The following is an 18,127-nucleotide window of genomic DNA, read 5'->3' on the forward strand; positions in this document are numbered from 1 at the left end:
ACAACTGCCTCGATTCCTTCCTGTTTTGTGCCCGGTTCCTCCAAATGTCTTCAATGCCCAGGGCTGTTAGGTCCTTCGTCAGGTAATCCTTCTAGCGCTGCCTTGGACGTCCAATGGGGTGTGTGGTGTTTGGTTTCCCCTCTAGTGCCTCTTTTGCCTGTCTTCCATCTAGCATACGGGTTACATAGCCCACCCATTGTATTCGTTTGCTCTTTATTTCATTAAAAACATTTCAGTCTTCGTAAAGCTGCCCAAATCGACTGCTGGCGATGTGACTGTGAAGTGGAAATGCAAAGTAACAACCACAGCTAAAACAAGAGCAGGCAGACTTCATGCAATATTGTAAAACCACACTCTGCAATGTTCGATGATCACTAATCATCAGACTGGAACAATCTAGCGTTACTGAATGTGGTTCTCAAAAGTCACAATAAATCAGTAGAGTAAATCACTCGTGAGTTACAAAGTGCTACCAGGTAGCACAGTTACTGTACACAGGAGTTAAAAAGAATGGGGTGCAATGGTAGAAATGCTCCTCAGAATAAACACATTCCTGTAGCGAATGCTAAGCATCACTGTACGTGATCTAAAGAGCGACGCCACAGGATGAGGAAGGACTGAAAAGGAGTGACTTTGAGTTGTGAGTCACACTGCACCCTTTGGGAATCCAATCGCAGGACTTCGATTTGTCAGAATACTGGATAACATTATCTGCAATAATGTGTAGTGCCAAAAGTGAAATGTGCAAGAGATAATGTAATGGATGAGGCGTTTTTCAAAATTAGCGGGTTGTCCTGCTATTGCGCACAAGAAAACGCTGAATGCAGCACGATATGAACAGAATTTACTGCATGGTCTACTGTGTACAGTCGACGAGCAGTTCAGCGGCGATGACTGTTTCTATGAGAATACTAATGCACCCTGTCGTAAAGCAGCAGCATTGAGACAGTGGTCTGAGAACAATAACGATACTCAAATGAGATGGAATGCCCAGAGGCCGGATATGAAATAATGTAATACTTTGGAATCCATTAGAGAGTCGCCTTAACTCCAGTCACCAACGTCCAAAGTCACTGTCGTCTCTGGTTTCGCCTCTTCTGGAAGAACCGGCTGTCATTCCTCCAAAGACATCTCACTGGAAATGTCGTTAGCAGTGTCCAAGCAATCATAGAGGAAAGGGTGGACACATTCAGATTAATGTCCGTTAATAGGTGTCTGGAGACTTCCAGTCAGTTGGTGTATGCGTCAGGTAATCCACATTCTATCCAACATGGAGCATTACAGTGGATGAAATTTAGCTCTTTACACAACGCTAACGGCCTACAACACCTAGCTATCCATTAATGTAAACAGATATCTGTCCTGTTTATTTGCTGTGTACTGTGGATGAGGCAGTGACATTTCACATTAAAAACGCTATAGCTAACTCTTCAATACACGAATACCCTACACAATGTCCTGCTTCTAGCACCAAATTGCAATTGTACCTACAGAAGCATAGCATTGTGCATTTGATAATATTTGTTTCGTGAGATATTCGTGTCTGTATTGCTTTTCAGTTGTTTCATCTTATTAACAAGCATTAAAGACGTTATTCTTTGAGGAGCTTTACCAAGTGATAGTCCTGCTGCGAACTGCTCATGCTATAAAATTAGCTATAGTCGTAAATATATACTACAGGTCATTAAAATTGCTACACCAAGAAGAAATGCAGATGATAAACGGGTACTCATTGGACAAATATATTACACTAGAACTGACATGTGATTACATTTTCACGCAATTTTGGTGCATAGAACCTGAGAAATCCGTACCCTGAACAACCACCTCTGGCCGTAATAACGGCCTTGATACGCCTGGGAATTGAGTCAAACAGAGCATGGATGGCGTGTACAGGTACAGCTGCCCATGCAGCTTCAACACGATACCACAGTTCATCAAGAGTAGTGACGGGCGTATTGTGACGAACCAGTTGCTCGGTCACCATTGACCAGACGTTTTCAGTTGGTGTGAGATCTGGAGAATGTGCTGACAAGGGCAGCAGTCGAACATTTTCTGTATCCAGAAACGCCCGTACAGGACCTGCAACATGCGGTCGTGTATTATCCTACTGAAATGTAGGGTTTCGCAGCGATCGAATGAAGGGTAGAGCCACGGGTCGTAACACATCCGAAATGTAACGTCCACTGTTCCAAATGCCGTCAATGCGAACAAGAGGTGACCGAGACGTGTAACCAATGGCACCCCATAGCATCACACCGGGTGATACGCCTGTATGGCGATGACGAATACACGCTTCCAATGTGCGTTCACCGCGATGTCGCCAAACGCGGATGCGACCATCATGATGCTGTAAACAGAACCTCGATTCATCCGAAAAAATGTCGTTTTGCCATTTGTGCACCCAGGTTCGTCGTTGAGTACACCATCGGAGGCGCTCCTGTCTGTGATGCAGCGTCAAGGGTAACTGCAGCCATGGTCTCCGAGCTGATAGTCCATGCTGCTGCAAACGTCGTCGAACTGTTCGTGCAGATGGTTGTTGTCTTGCAAATGTCCCCATCTGCTGACTCAGGGATCGAGACGTGGCTGTACGATCCGTTATAGCCATGCGGATAAGATGCCTGTCATCTCGACTGCTGGTGATACGAGGCCGTTGTGATTCAGTACGGCGTTCCGTATTACCCTCCTGAACCCACAGGTTCCATATTCTGCTAACAGTCATTGGATCTCGACCAACGAGAGCAGCAGTGTCGCGATACGATAAACCGCAATCGCGATGGGCTACAATCCGACCTTTATCAAAGTCGGAAACGTGATGGTACGCATTTCTCCTCCTTACACGAGGCATCACAAAAACGTTTCACCAGGAAACGCCGGTCAACTGCTGTTTGTGTATGAGAAATCAGTTGGAAACTTTCCTCATGCCAGCAAGTTGTAGGTGTCGCCACCGGCGCCAACCTTGTGTGAATTCTCTGAAAAGCTAATCATTTGCATATCACAGCGTCTTCTTCCTGTCGGTTAAATTTCGCGTCTGTAGCACATCATATTCGTTGTGTAGCAATTTTAATGGCCAGTAGTGCAGTTTGCGCACAGATGTATGCGCTAATTGTGCTTCTTTCATCCTTCTTTTAGATCAACCTTAGAGAAAATTTCTCACACTATCGAGCCACCTTGTGGTGCATCACGTCATTTAGTGATTTCTCTGGTTCATTCAGCATGGGTAACTATAACCATCTTTACGTCTGAACATACCTAACTACAGGAATAAAAATTCACCATCCTACCTTAATTAACACTCTTCATAAACCATACGTTTTTCGACTAATTTGGTCCCATTTTACGCCTAATCCAAGTCGTACATTTTTACGTTCATCACAAACTGTTGTGTAGACTGTAGTCTCTTTCCGTCCAAATAATCTTTCCTCCACTATTGATTTTTCTGGTGCCAAATTACTTGTGCCCAATAACCAGTCTTTTTGACTAGTAATGCGGTTATCCAAATACATAGTCTCCTCGTTCTGATTCCTATTACAAATATGGTCTTATGACACTTTTCACTACATCCAATGAAGACTATGACTTGCTTATTTTCCACAAGAAAGGATTAAATCAGGTGTGAACCATGGATTGAAGACAAGACGGCATGAAAACGGCGACAAGGAGTCTTTCAAGCGTATTACAGGGAACATGTCCGTCCGGAGCTTCCGCTTTTGCTTAGCTCTCTTCACTTCAGTGTGCATTCATTGTGACTCAAATCTCTACATTCTTAATTTTTGTTTAATTAAATGATGTTTTCCTCCTACAGTTTTACTAGTTGTGTACAATGAAAAATTATTGACATGTAGCACCAAAATATTAAACGGTTCCGGAGACAACGCGCTTACAAGGCAATGATCAGATGTGTCATGTAGAAACCACTGTTAATTTGTTTCTCACTGTTGGTTAACTTTGAAAAAAATCTGTACGCAAACATTAGCCAACGATGTGAACCGGAAGTCAGTGTAGAAAATTAGATGTGGCATTTTTCGTGTGGTTTTTGCACTTGAAACTGCCTAGTGTGTAGCCCAGAATTCTCTGACTACGTTTCTCGCCGTTCTCTTGCGACAGCAATGCGAGTGCGGATTCACCAAGTGAAGAGACTCGAAAGTTAATTAAATATTCTTACGGATTTATAACTTATATTTTATCTACAACTCTCTTTCCGAATTGGTATGAAATATTTATATAATAGTATGTATAAATTGAAGTCATCTACTCGCGTCCATCTATATGTGCAGGTTAATCTCAGGAACTGCTGTAGGGATATTGATCCGTTTTGACTAACAGATAAACTGATTTGCGTGGAAGGTTTTTATACACAGTTTATAAACACTTGGTACAGATTGTCTGAATTACGACGAATGAATGTTAAGATGTGAAAGCGACGCCTTAGCCACTTAGCGAAAAGCCGCCATAACTCGAGAGAGAGCAGCAGCGCTTGAGACAGTAAGAAGCCACAGCTCGCATGTGAAGTGCTGGTCTCTCGCTAACTATAAAGCTGGAAACTGAAGGTTGTGACATCGAGTCATCGATTCCCTGCTGGGTCAATATTTATCACCCAGCTTTTTCATGTAGTATTCACCTGCCAATGTGAAGATTCACAGAAAACGGAACATGGCCTGCATTCCATGTTACCCTGTAGCCCATTTTTTTCCTCTTGGATAAGTGGTTAGTGGGATGCTAGATGCTTAAGTGACACCTACGTGTTTGCAATCGTTCCAATTCTGTGTGCATAAAGTAAACATAATATGGTACACAGGTTAGATTCGTTTATATAATGAAAGGATTACAACAGCGCAGCATATTACTCTGCTTTTAGCTTTCTGCTTTCCATTAATCCAATGTAGATATAGACATGATTCTCTGTGCGGGACTGCAAAGAAGTGTGCTGAGAACGTGTCAAAAACAGAATCGTGACAAAGGTCTCAACGATGTATCACAATGTGTACTAAACTTCACAAGAGGCGTGCTGTAACACGATCTAAACATGTTCAGCATGTGCGAATTTTTTATGTTTTGTTTTACTTGTGTCACCACTGGTACATATTGAATCACTCACACACACACACTCGTGCATCTACGATTCTCTACAGTATTTACAATGGTTGTAAATCTATTATAGAGCGCGCAGAATACCATGGCTTTTAGATGGGCAGAGGGTAGGGCATGCGTAGGGAGAACGATTGTGATGGAAGCTGCAGGCTGGCGCTGAGGAGGAAATGGCGAACTCTGGAGGAGAAGTGCCGATCTAAACTGAAGCCTACATTCAAATTTTTTGTAATAATTAAGCGGGACTCCTTCGCGCCCACACTTGCGTGGTGACCATTCACAAAGATCTGTCACCTCTGCTTTCGTTAGCATTTAGAAAGAATTTGGCCGAAAGTGCAGTTATTTATTTTCGCCTGGTTTGTTAACCATTTGTAACATTCAGAGAAATGAATTTTGGGTAAAACCTACTCATTTTTCTTGTTTCTTTTGCCAAAAGTCAGCGGAGTTTACAGAGCAGACGCAATTGCGAGTGAATTCTGAAAGAATGGTTTATTAAGTTGATAAAGTGAGGAAGTGAGGAAAAATATGGTCAGCGTCTTATGAAAAGCACCTTCTCGGTACAAGATAAACGTTTTTCCAAAACCCTTAGCACTTCACCAGCTATCGACGGCCCTTAAAAATGAATTTCTTTCATCGAAAATGACTGTAGTTAGTGGAATACCACTGTAGATAATGAAGTTTTACATAATGTAGTTCCTTCTCTAATTTGTCGCACAGATGACAAAATGGTAGATATCGAAATAGACGACAGAGGGATAGAGAAACAATTAAAATTGCTCAAAAGAGGAAAGGCCGCTGGACCTGATGGGATACTAGTTCGATTTTACACAGAGTACGCGAAGGAACTTGCCCCCCTTCTTGCAGGTCCATAGAAGAGCGTAGCGTTCCAAAGGATTGGAAAAGGGCACAGGTCATCCCCGTTTCCAAGAAGGGACGTCGAACAGATGTGCAGAACTATAGACCTATATCTCTAACGTCTATCAGTTGTAGAATTTTGGAACACGTATTATGTTCGAGTATAATGACTTTTCTGGAGACTAGAAATCTACTCTGTAGGAATCAGCACGGGTTTAAAAAAAACGGTCGTGTGAAACCCAGCTCGCGCTATTCGTCCACGAGACTCAGAGGGCCATAGACACGGGTTCACAGGTAGATGCCGTGTTTCTTGACTTCCGCAAGGCGTTCGATACAGTTCCCCACAGTCGTTTGATGAACAAAGTAAGAGCATATGGACTATCAGACCTATTGTGTGATTGGATTGAAGAGATCCTAGATAACAGAACGCAGCATGTCATTCCCAATGGAGAGAAGTCTTCCGAAGTAAGAGTGATTTCAGGTGTGCCGCAGGGGAGTGTCATAGGACCGTTGCTATTCACAATATACATAAATGTGGATGACATCGGAAGTTCACTGAGGCTTTTTGCAGATGATGCTGTGGTGTATCGAGAGGTTGTAACAATGGAAATTGTACTGAAATGCAGGAGGATCTGCAACGAATTGACGCATGGTGCAGGGAATGGCAATTGAATCTCAATGTAGACAAGTGTAATGTGCTGCGAATACATAGAAAGATAGATCCCTTATCATTTAGCTACAAAATAGCAGTTCAGCAACTGGAAGCAGTTAATTCCATAATTTATCTGGGAGTACGCATTAGGAGTGATTTAAAATGGAATGGTCATATAAAGTTGATCGTCGGTAAAGCAGATGCCAGAATGAGATTCATTGGAAGAATCCTAAGGAAATGCAATCCGAAAACAAAGGAAGTAGGTTACAGTACGCTTGTTCGCCCACTTCTTGAATACTGCTCAGCAGTGTGGGATCCGTACCAGATAGGGTTGATAGAAGAGATAGAAAAGATCCAACGGAGAGCAGCGCGCTTCGTTACAGGATCATTTAGTAATCGCGAAAGCGTTACGGAGATGACAGATAAACTCCAGTGGAAGACTCTGCAGGAGAGACGCTCAGTAGGTCGGTACGGGCATTTGTTAAAGTTTCGAGAACATACCTTCACTGAAGAGTCAAGCAGTATATTGCTCCCTCCTACGTATATCTCGCTAAGAGACCATGAGGATAAAATCAGAGAGATTAGAGCCCACACAGAAGAATACCGACAATCCTTCTTTCCACGAACAATACGAGACTGGAATAGAAGGGAGAACCAATAGAGGTACTCAAGATACCCTCCGCCACACACCTTCACGTGGCTTGCGGAGTATGGATGTAGATGTAGATGTAGATAGTAACCAAACGTCTAAATACTGCCCTCTTTGCGTGCAATCATTTGCCAAAATCTCATTTCGGTACCTATCTACACTCCTGGAAATTGAAATAAGAACACCGTGAATTCATTGTCCCAGGAAGGGGAAACTTTATTGACACATTCCTGGGGTCAGATACATCACATGATCACACTGACAGAACCACAGGCACATAGACACAGGCAACAGAGCATGCACAATGTCGGCACTAGTACAGTGTATATCCACCTTTCGCAGCAATGCAGGCTGCTATTCTCCCATGGAGACGATCGTAGAGATGCTGGATGTAGTCCTGTGGAACGGCTTGCCATGCCATTTCCACCTGGCGCCTCAGTTGGACCAGCGTTCGTGCTGGACGTGCAGACTGCGTGAGACGACGCTTCATCCAGTCCCAAACATGCTCAATGGGGGACAGATCCGGAGATCTTGCTGGCCAGGGTAGTTGACTTGCACCTTCTAGAGCACGTTGGGTGGCACGGGATACATGCGGACGTGCATTGTCCTGTTAGAACAGCAAGTTCCCTTGCCGGGCTAGGAATGGTAGAACGATGGGTTCGATGACGGTTTGGATGTACCGTGCACTATTCAGTGTCCCCTCGACGATCACCAGTGGTGTACGGCCAGTGTAGGAGATCGCTCCCCACACCATGATGCCGGGTGTTGGCCCTGTGTGCCTCGGTCGTATGCAGTCCTGATTGTGGCGCTCACCTGCACGGCGCCAAACACGCATTCGACCATCATTGGCACCAAGGCAGAAGCGACTCTCATCGCTGAAGACGACACGTCTCCATTCGTCCCTCCATTCACGCCTGTCGCGACACCACTGGAGGCGGGCTACACGATGTTGGGGCGTGAGCAGAAGACGGCCTAACGGTGTGCGGGACCGTAGCCCAGCTTCATGGAGACGGTTGCGAATGGTCCTCGCCGATACCCCAGGAGCAACAGTGTCCCTAATTTGCTGGGAAGTGGCGGTGCGGTCCCCTACGGCACTGCATAGGATCCTACGGTCTTGGCGTGCATCCGTGCGTCGCTGCGGTCCGGTCCCAGGTCGACGGGCACGTGCACCTTCCGCCGACCACTGGCGACAACATCGATGTACTGTGGAGACCTCACGCCCCACGTGTTGAGCAATTCGGCGGTACGTCCACCCGGCCTCCCGCATGCCCACTATACGCCCTCGCTCAAAGTCCGTCAACTGCACATACGGTTCACGTCCACGCGGTCGCGGCATGCTACCAGTGTTAAAGACTGCGATGGAGCTCCGTATGCCACGGCAAACTGGCTGACACTGACGGCGGCGGTGCACAAATGCTGCGCAGCTAGCGCCATTCGACGGCCAACACCGCGGTTCCTGGTGTGTCCGCTGTGCCGTGCGTGTGATCATTGCTTGTACAGCCCTCTCGCAGTGTCCGGAGCAAGTATGGTGGGTCTGACACACCGGTGTCAATGTGTTCTTTTTTCCATTTCCAGGAGTGTATATCCGAATCCCGCTCCAGCTACTGCCGGGTCTGGGTGCTGATGAGTCCTCTCCATTTGGCTCGGTCCTCCCACCACTTTTGTTCCTCCACTTGCTGCCAGGTCATACCTCTCCTTTCTACAGACATTCTCACTCCCATTTTCCACCGTGTTCTTGGGCGCCTTCTAGGTCTTTTCCCATCCATCTTTAGTTCCTCCATAATTTTGGGGAGTCTCTGCCCATTCATCCTCTTAACATGCCCATACCATCTTAATCTGTTTCTTTCAATTTCTTCTCTCATACTTTCTTGTGTAAGGTCCTTTCTAATGTCTACATTCCTTACTCTGTCCATTCTTGTTTTTCCCTTAACTGCTCTGAGAAATTTCATTTCCCCTGCTTGCAGTCTGCTCCAGTCCCTTTCTGTCATTGTCCATGTTTCTCCACCATAGGTGACAATATGGATGTAATAATTCTTATACATAAGGAGTTTTGCTCTTTCTGAAACTTCATTATTCCTAATCAGGTGTTTTATCGTTTGGTAGAAATTGCCTCCCTTCTGTAACCTCCTATTAATTTCGTTACTTATTCTTCCATCCATAGATATTTCTACCCCTTTGAGGGGTTCTCCATTCAAGGTAATATTTATGTTGATCCCTTTTCCTCTTCCAAATACCATTACTTCACTCTTATCTTTAATTATTTTTAATCCATACCTTTCGATTATTTCCTTCCACGCATAAAGCTGTAACTGTACATCTACCTCTTTATCACCCCATATTACTATATCATCTGCAAAAATTATCTTTTTTTTTCTTTTTCTTTTAGTATATCTTTAACTGCCCTATTCATTCCCTCCATCACAACATTAAAAAGTGCAGGAGATAGAATACTTCCTTGCTTAAGTCCTTAGACCGCTTATTAAATATGAGGAACGTTGTGCATATTTCACTCTGGCTGTATCGCTAGCGCGGAGCGATCGCAATGACTGTGCAGCGCCTGATCAATTTTCTCGAGATTGGTCACAGTCTGAAGAAAAATTCAATATGTTTGCTACATTTCATACATAGTAACATATTACGTAATATGCACCAAACGCAAAGTCATAGCGACCCCTATTTTTCATTGCAAGCATTTTCGAATTTCGTGCAGTGTCTTACTTCCACGTAAATATCACAATAACTATAACTTTTAACGAAATGATGGGCATATCATAATGAACGTGACATATAAAGCTGCAAGTAAAGCAAAACCGAACTTTTTTGCCGAGCACTTTCTGTAAAATCGTTTCAGTAAGGCTGCTGGGTGTGCGCCTCCTTTCTGTTATCGCGGAGCAGGCGAAGGGTAACAAACGCTTGTCGGCCTCCCCATAGGAACAAACGTATGAACTCGCCTTGGAGACTATATGGGTTAATTAATGATTATTTTGTTACAATCCTCTTGTTGTAGTTGACCGTGTGTATCGAGACTTCGTTCATTGTTAAATGCAATGGTGTGGTAATAACTGATGGAGACGCATTAAGAACTGGTAAAATTCAATTTACTTCCTTTATCACACTGCACAAACATAAACACACTATTATTCAAACTGTGTGCCACTACTATTAAACATAGAGGTAAATCCTTCGCTACTCAACCGCCTTTGGCTCACACAACTTACACCTTCCACCGCCTCTCAACAACTGCTTCTACTTGCGACTCTCTGCGCCACTGGGCATTGTCGCCCTCCAAAGAACAACCACTTACAGATACTACACACCAGTACTCTCACAACACCCAAAAATTTTGAGAAATCTACCCTGTTAACTGAGCCCAGTTCATATGCTACATCAATTGTCGGTGTGACTCTATTCAGTGTACAGAACTGCATATAGTGCGGTTTTTTTTTTTTTCAAAATTAAGAGAGAGTTCATTTTCTGAGAACCACTAATTAATTCTTTGAAAAACATCCTTAACAATATCTTCAGCTGCTTTTTCTGGAATAGGCTTTATTATAACACTCGTGTCATCTGCAAAAAGTATTAGTTCCGCTTGCTGAGCGTTAAGTGAGAGGTCATTCACACGAGTAAGGAACAGCAGAGGACCTAAAATTGAACCCTGTGGGACTCCCTTTGTGACAACCCCCCATTCACTAGAATTTACCACACTCCCAACATTATATGTGCTATTCAGCAGAACTTTTTCCTTTATGAACTATCTACTCTGACCATTGGCTTTATTATAAATGTGTGGGTGCAGGCATTGGTCTCCGCAATCATGTTTGCATGTTTTTCACATATGAATGAAAGCGTTGTTGTACCTTTCAAGTCATTTTCAACATTAGGCTGGCCTGCAATGCATTGCTATGTACAGTTCTCTAAAATCAGTAATCTTATTCTTTGCATCTGAAACAACCACCTCAGTTCATCTAACGCACAATCGCTTTATCTTTGTCTAACATGGTAATGGTACTTTCCGACATCAGTCGCGGAGGCAACTGTAAATCAAATGTGGCAGTACCACTCACTAATTGTTCAGCGATGTATCTATATTTTCTTGGCCGCCATTGAGTATTTCAGTCGTTTCTAACCATATGTCTACACTACTTAAATGTTTATCTACAGTTATAGCAATCATTTCGCACATAACTTCACGCATTTTCTGTTGATGGTCCAGTAGTCATCTATTGTACATCATAATAACAAACGACGAAACATCACTTGCATAGTTTCAACAGTTTTTGAAATTAACAGTATAGATACAACGGTGTGAAACCAAACATACGCCAAAAATTAAAAGAAAGTACTAAAAATGAATATTGTTTAGTTTGCGTTTTTAAGAAACCCTTGAATCGAGACAACTCTTCAAGCGACATTGCGCCGAAAATAAGACGGCAGCATTCCTCTGATCACTCGCAGAAATCGCCGTAACGGCGACAATACTCAGGAGTACGTATCTCTTATTTGCAGCTGCCAGAAAATAGTTTTTCGCTAAAGTTTGTAGATAACTTCCCCTGTATAGACAGCTGAGATTTGGCTTGTGTAATACAAGTGGTGTTAACGATTGGTGGCAAAAAATATATAAAAAAAAAATTGTGCATATGATGATTTCGGATAGTTTAAGAGAGTCCTTGGCTTTAAAAGCTTACGTGTTTCATATGAAGGACGATGAGAACTTTTCAGTTCAATAATTAATTGAATTCATTTTAATGTTACAGGTTCGTCAGGCATCTAAATGGCACCATGAACCCAATAGCAATGACGCAGTTTGTCTTCAGCGTCCTCGTCGCCTGTTTGGCGCTGTTCCAGGCAACATACGTAAGGTCTTCCATTATGTTTCGTTATACAGGGCGACAATTGTTGAACTAGATGAAGAAAATGTAAATTAATTACAAACTACGGAGTGCACATACTTTATTCGGCATGTAAACGTTACTACAGATATTCGGATTTAGATTATGGCATGTTCGATATGCCTGCCATGTGCCTGCGTCACATCATAGCCAATCGATGATGTGGGCAGACAACAGCGGAATTCTACATGACCCGCTGAAGTTTCGGAACATCGATGCTGTCGACGACCTCGTGAATGGCTCGTTTCAGCTCAGAAATTTTTTTCGGGTTATTGCTGTACACCCTGTCTTTAAGCATAGCCCCATAATAAGGAATCTCATGTATTCAGATCTGGAGAATATGGCGCCCAATCAAGATTCATGCCAGTGGCTTCTGGGTACCCCATAGCCAGAATGCCGTCCCCAGAGTGCTTATCCATGACATCAAACACTCCTGCTTCAATGGAGTCGAGCTCCGTTTTGTATGAACCTCATCTTGTGGAAATCAGGGTTACCTTGAATAACGGGGATGAAATCATCTTCTAAAACCTTCACGTATCGTTTGACAGCTACCGTGCCATCAAGGAATATCGCACCGATTATTCCGTGACTGAATATTGCACACCACACAGTCATCTGTTGAGGGTGAAGAGACTTCTCTGTCGCGGTATGCGGATTCTCAGTCCCCCAAATGCCCCAGTTTTGCTTACTGCTTATAGCTTATTGACGAATCCATTCAAATGAAAATGGGTTTTGTCACCAAACCATACCAATTCCCATCATTCCACGTGGCCAACCGTACAGTTTGAACGTCCTAAAGCAAACTGTTTAGAAGTTATGACGATTTTATTTCATATAGTTCAACAATTGTCGTCCTGTATCTATGGCTACACTCATGAGCAGCTGTTGTAGAGGAAGTAGCGACCCGTTTCTCCTTGATGACGGCTGCTACCCGTTATTAAACTTTGCTCCACGGGGCACCGTAAGCATTGGACAGTCACCCTCACCCAGGACAATCCAATTTCTGCCCACTACTCAAGCAGACAGACTACAGGGATACTAAAAAATACTGTTCATTGGTTGTTTCGACACTTAGGTCATTCACTGTAGTCCATATTACATCTTAAGCGATGTCATTATCAGAATGAAGTAGGAGCGTTAGTGGAAGACCTGGCGTTGTGGAGGCTCGTACTACATACTGATACTGTCATTGCCTGTGAAAGAGGGCGATGCCTCATAAATTCTACAACTTCCAGTATTTTTCTGATTTTACTGAAATCTAACAAACATTATTTAAAAGCAATACTAATAATGTGTACTCATTTCCCAGACAGATAAGCCAAAAGTTCTGAAAATAATTTTTCTGCGATTTAAAAGATATAACACAACGAGAGAAGAGGTGCAATGCGGTATAATTTATAAGCAGATCTTCTGATATGGACAACTTATATTACAAGTTGTATAACAAAAAATTTAACAATAGGAAGAGATACCGAAAGTTGGTGTTTGACTATCTGATCTAATTTTGAAGATATTGGCAGACTAATTTGAATTCTTTATACACATTCATTAGCCAAAATATTAGTCCACTATTGGACTTACGCTAAACACTTTTAGATACTCATTCCGATGTGCAAGTATCACAATAAATTAGTTTTTTCTTCAGGCTCACCATCACATAACGGGTATAGACCGATACACTGCATTTGAGGACCTTAATTATTTCTTGTTCCTTGTCAAATTAGCAGATCTTGCAGACCAGTTTGAAGACGTATTGCCACGTCTGGTATTGCCACGTTTGATTTTGTCAGTTTTAACTTTGTTAGGCTTACTTTTGTCTTTCTCAGATCCTTTGCCAAAGAAAAGTCACCTCTAAACACTACTGGCGATTTCAACAGCAGGAGATGTTGCTCTGCTTCTTAATCTTATTCTTACAGCTGGGGTAACGGAGATATCTTGTGGATCTACTGACACTCTCCTACAATCTTTTTCTGTGCGAGTTGAAGGCTTCAGGAATGCACAATTTAAAGTTAGTCTTGATATGCTAGCTAGTTCATGACTTGCCTTGTCACTCGCATCTGACTGTGGATGGGATTTAGTCACCAAGAAGTCTAGCTCTCGAAAAACATATGGATCCAGTGGACAGATACCAGATTTTGAAAAGCCACTTATAGAATTTTGTTCATCCCTGTTCTGCCATATGACTCTTCTAACTGCTGATCAATCCTTGTAATACTAATATAGCTGTCAGAATCTGGACGAACGCATTGTCGGGGGCTTGGTTGTAGTAAGCAACGTCTAGTAGCTGTAGTCTGTGACTGGTGTATGGAGGCAGGCAAAGCATGTCTATACCATTATCTCTAGCTAAAGTTATAGCAGCAACACATATGGGACGTACAGACGTTAGAAGGACAAATAGATGACATTAATTGTTTACACGTGTATAGTGAATATTATTTTAAAATGTACCGTTGCAGTTTATGAGAAAAGAGGTTGTAGAGTTTTTAAGACGACCCCATACTTTTTAAACTTACTTTTTATTTCATAGAAGTAAGAGCGATGTAAAATGTTCCTGTGCTATTTATCACTACCTTTTTTTCTTGTTTTCCTTTTCGAATTCCTCTCCCGTGGCGACCACATCATCTCAGAGTATCACTTGCAACCTACGACCTCAATTATTTCTTGGATGTATTAGAATCTCTGTCTTCCTCCACAGTTTTTGAACTCTACAGCTCCTTCCAGTACTATGGAAGTCATTCCCTGATGTCTTAACAGATATTCTATCATCCTGCACCTTCTGCTTAACAGTGTTTTCCACATGTTACCTTCCTCTCCGATTCTGCGCAGAACCCCCTCAGTCCCTACCTTATCAGTCCACCAATTTTTCAACATTCGTCTGTAGCACCACATCTCAAATGCTTCTTCGATTCTCTTCTGTTCCGGTTTTCCCACAGCCCATATTTCACTACCACACAATGCAGTGCTCCATATGTACAGTCTCAGCAATTTCTTCCTCAAATTAAGGCTAGATACTAGTAGACTTCTCTTGGAGTGCCCTTTTTGCCAGTGCTAGTCTGCATTTCATTCCCTCCTTGCTCCATCCGTCATTCGTTATTTTGATGGCTAGGTAACAGAATTGCTTAACTTCAACTACTTCGTGACCATCAGTCGTAATGATAAATTTCTCGCCGTTCTCAATTCCGCTGCTTTTCGTTACTTTTGTCTTTCTTCGATTTACTCTCAATCTATATTCTGTATACATTAGACTGCTCATTCCATTCAGCATATCATGTAATTCTTCTTCACTTTCACTCAGCATAGCAATGTCGTGAGCGAATCGTATCATTGATATCCTTTCACCTTGAATATTAATTCCACTCCTGAACCTTTCTTTTATTTCCATCATTCTTCCTTCGATATTCAGATTGAACGGTAGGGACGAAAGACTACTTACCTTTTCAATAAGAGCACTTCGCTCTTGGGTGTCCACTCTTATTAGCCCCTCTTCACTCTTCTATATGTTATTACCCGTCTCTCCCTGTAGGTTACTTCTATTTTTCTCAGACTTTCGAACATCTTGCAAGACTTTACATTGTCGATCACTTTTTCCAGGTCGACAGATCCTATGAATGTGTCTTGATTTTTCTTCAGTCTTTCTTCCATTATCGGTCCCAACGTCAGAATTGCTTCTCTGGTGCCTTTACTTTTCCCAAGGCCAAACTATAGATCATTCAACATATCCTCAGTTTTATTTGCCATTCCTCTTTATATTATTCTTGTCGGTAACTTTGATGCATGAGCTGTTAAGCTGGTTGTGCGATTATTTGCGCACATCTCCGCTCATGCAGTCTTCGAAATCGTGTGGATGATACACTGTGTTTCCAACAGTCAGATAGTATGTCGCCAGACTCATACATTCCACACACCAACGTGAATAGTCATTGTCTTGTAACTTCCGTCAAAGATTTTAGAAATTCTGATGGAATGTTATCTATCCCTTCTGCCTTATTTGATTTTAAGTCTTCCAAGGCTCTCTTAAATTCTGATTCTAATGCTGGATCCCCTATCTCTTCTACATCGACTCCTATTTCTTCTTGTATCAAAACAGACATATCTTCCCCCTCATAGACACCAGCACCCCCTAATCGCTCTCTCCTCTGCATTTAACAGTATAATTCTCGATCTACCCTTAATGTTACCACCCTTGCTCTTAATTTCAGCGAAGGTTATATTGGTTTTCCTATATTCTGAGTCAGTCCTTACAACAATCATTTCTTTTTCGATTTATTCACATCACTGAATATAAATTATCTCTCTAAGCATCAGTAAGTACACACTTTGACAGCTTCACAAACGGATATCTAGTTCCTCATAGGACAAAATGAACTTAACGACTCCCCGCCAAATTCTCAACGGTCTCGCGGTCTTGTATGCCCAGCGACTAGACACAACACATTTTGGTCAGTATGCAGCATCACTGTGCAGGTGGTATACTAGATGTGTTAGTGGTAAAATTTAAAAGGTGACTGAATTGATAAATCTTTAATATCGATATTGGCTATTGAGAATGACGTATGTATAGATACCGATGTAGCCAGTAAATAATATTGTCAGCATCACTGATAACTTCCATAGCCACCTCTAGTGTTTTCGTTGAGGCTATTTGACAAGGCAGGAAACATGATTACAGAGATAGGTCGGGGACCGCGCCTCCTACCAAAACATTCCCTCAATGCTATATTTCTATATTCTCCACATCCTCTTCCAACAAAACTTCAGTCACCTCCTCTTATTCGGCGGTTAAATCTGGCCATATATATACCCACCCCACCAAATCTAGCAGTGCCTGCCTTTCGTTTCTTTGTCAGGGCTCCTGTTCTCCCTACTCACCTCCATCCACATCCAGAGACTTTGTTGTGACCTCTCCCTCATCACACTTCCACACCCGTCAGCAAAACATCCTCTCATATAAAACTCAGACTTGATGGTTGCCAAAAATCTACAGTTCCGTAATACTTTACCTTTGTAGTCTACGTAAATTATTCAATTCTTATTCTCCTCTGTGTAAATACCTGCTACAGTCAAAAAATGTTTTAACGAACAAAACATTTTCCACGTTTCATTTCTGTGAAACATTCGCATTTTAATAGTTTACAATTTTTTGCTATGTTTGAATTTTTTTCTAATTGTTTGGTAGAAGAGGGATTGTATCGTAATCTTTAAGAGCCGAACATCACTCGTATATTATAACATAGAAAAAAATAGTCGAAGCTGTGTAAAAAGCAGACACATCTCGCCTAGTGGAGTCTCGCATGTGCTTAGTATAACAAATGTCAGGTGGCATGGGCGCTCAAATAGGCACTTGTAAGTATATGTAGTTCTCTTTAAACTCGTCTAAGATACGACAGTGTGAAGGCTCTCACGATCGGGTGACATTACTTCTGGTAAAGTTTTCGGCGCATAAAGGTCGTGGTTGAAGAAACTCTTATATTCCTAGCGTTTCGCCCAGAATAGGAACAATCGAGAGGTATGAACACACGGCAAAGGAATACAAAACTCTCTCCTGACTACGGAAAATAGAAAAATCGGCTGTAGCAGACAATGCTCTTCAGTCAGAAAGTCATGAAGTGAAGTTTTCTGAAACTAAAATTTTATCTACGGCGACGAACTATTATCTACCGCTGTGTAGAGAAGCCATTGAAATACGTAAACATAGGGATAATTTTAATAGGAAAGAAGACCATGAAACTTAGCGACATAAGGACAGTACCTCTGCAGAATCGCTGAACAGTTTTGTATTGTTAACAGAACGACAATCGGTAATTAAGATTTATCTTTGACAAGTATCGTCACTGCTTATCACGTATAACTCCGGCCACGTCCTCTATCTGCAGTATACATTTCGCTCTCAGACTTCAGACGTGTCAGTCGGCAACAGTCAACGAAGGATCAACGCCTCTGAAGATGTACAGCGCTATTTTGGACGAAACGTTAGAGTCAGAAGAGTTTCGTAGG

The 18,127-nt window shown here is 42.4% G+C and overlaps 1 protein-coding gene across 1 annotated transcript in view; it reads left to right on the top strand.

Moving 5' to 3' along the window:
* Positions 1–18,127, top strand: part of LOC124712205 (odorant receptor Or2-like) — a 62,463-nt gene that overhangs the window by 13,690 nt on the left and 30,646 nt on the right. The window contains exon 2 of the mRNA XM_047242502.1: positions 11,999–12,098. Within this exon, the coding sequence (XP_047098458.1) occupies positions 11,999–12,098 (100 nt within the window). The remainder of the gene's footprint in view (positions 1–11,998; positions 12,099–18,127) is intronic.

Source organism: Schistocerca piceifrons, chromosome 8, assembly GCF_021461385.2.
Source record: "Schistocerca piceifrons isolate TAMUIC-IGC-003096 chromosome 8, iqSchPice1.1, whole genome shotgun sequence".
NCBI classification, from domain to species: domain Eukaryota; kingdom Metazoa; phylum Arthropoda; class Insecta; order Orthoptera; family Acrididae; genus Schistocerca; species Schistocerca piceifrons.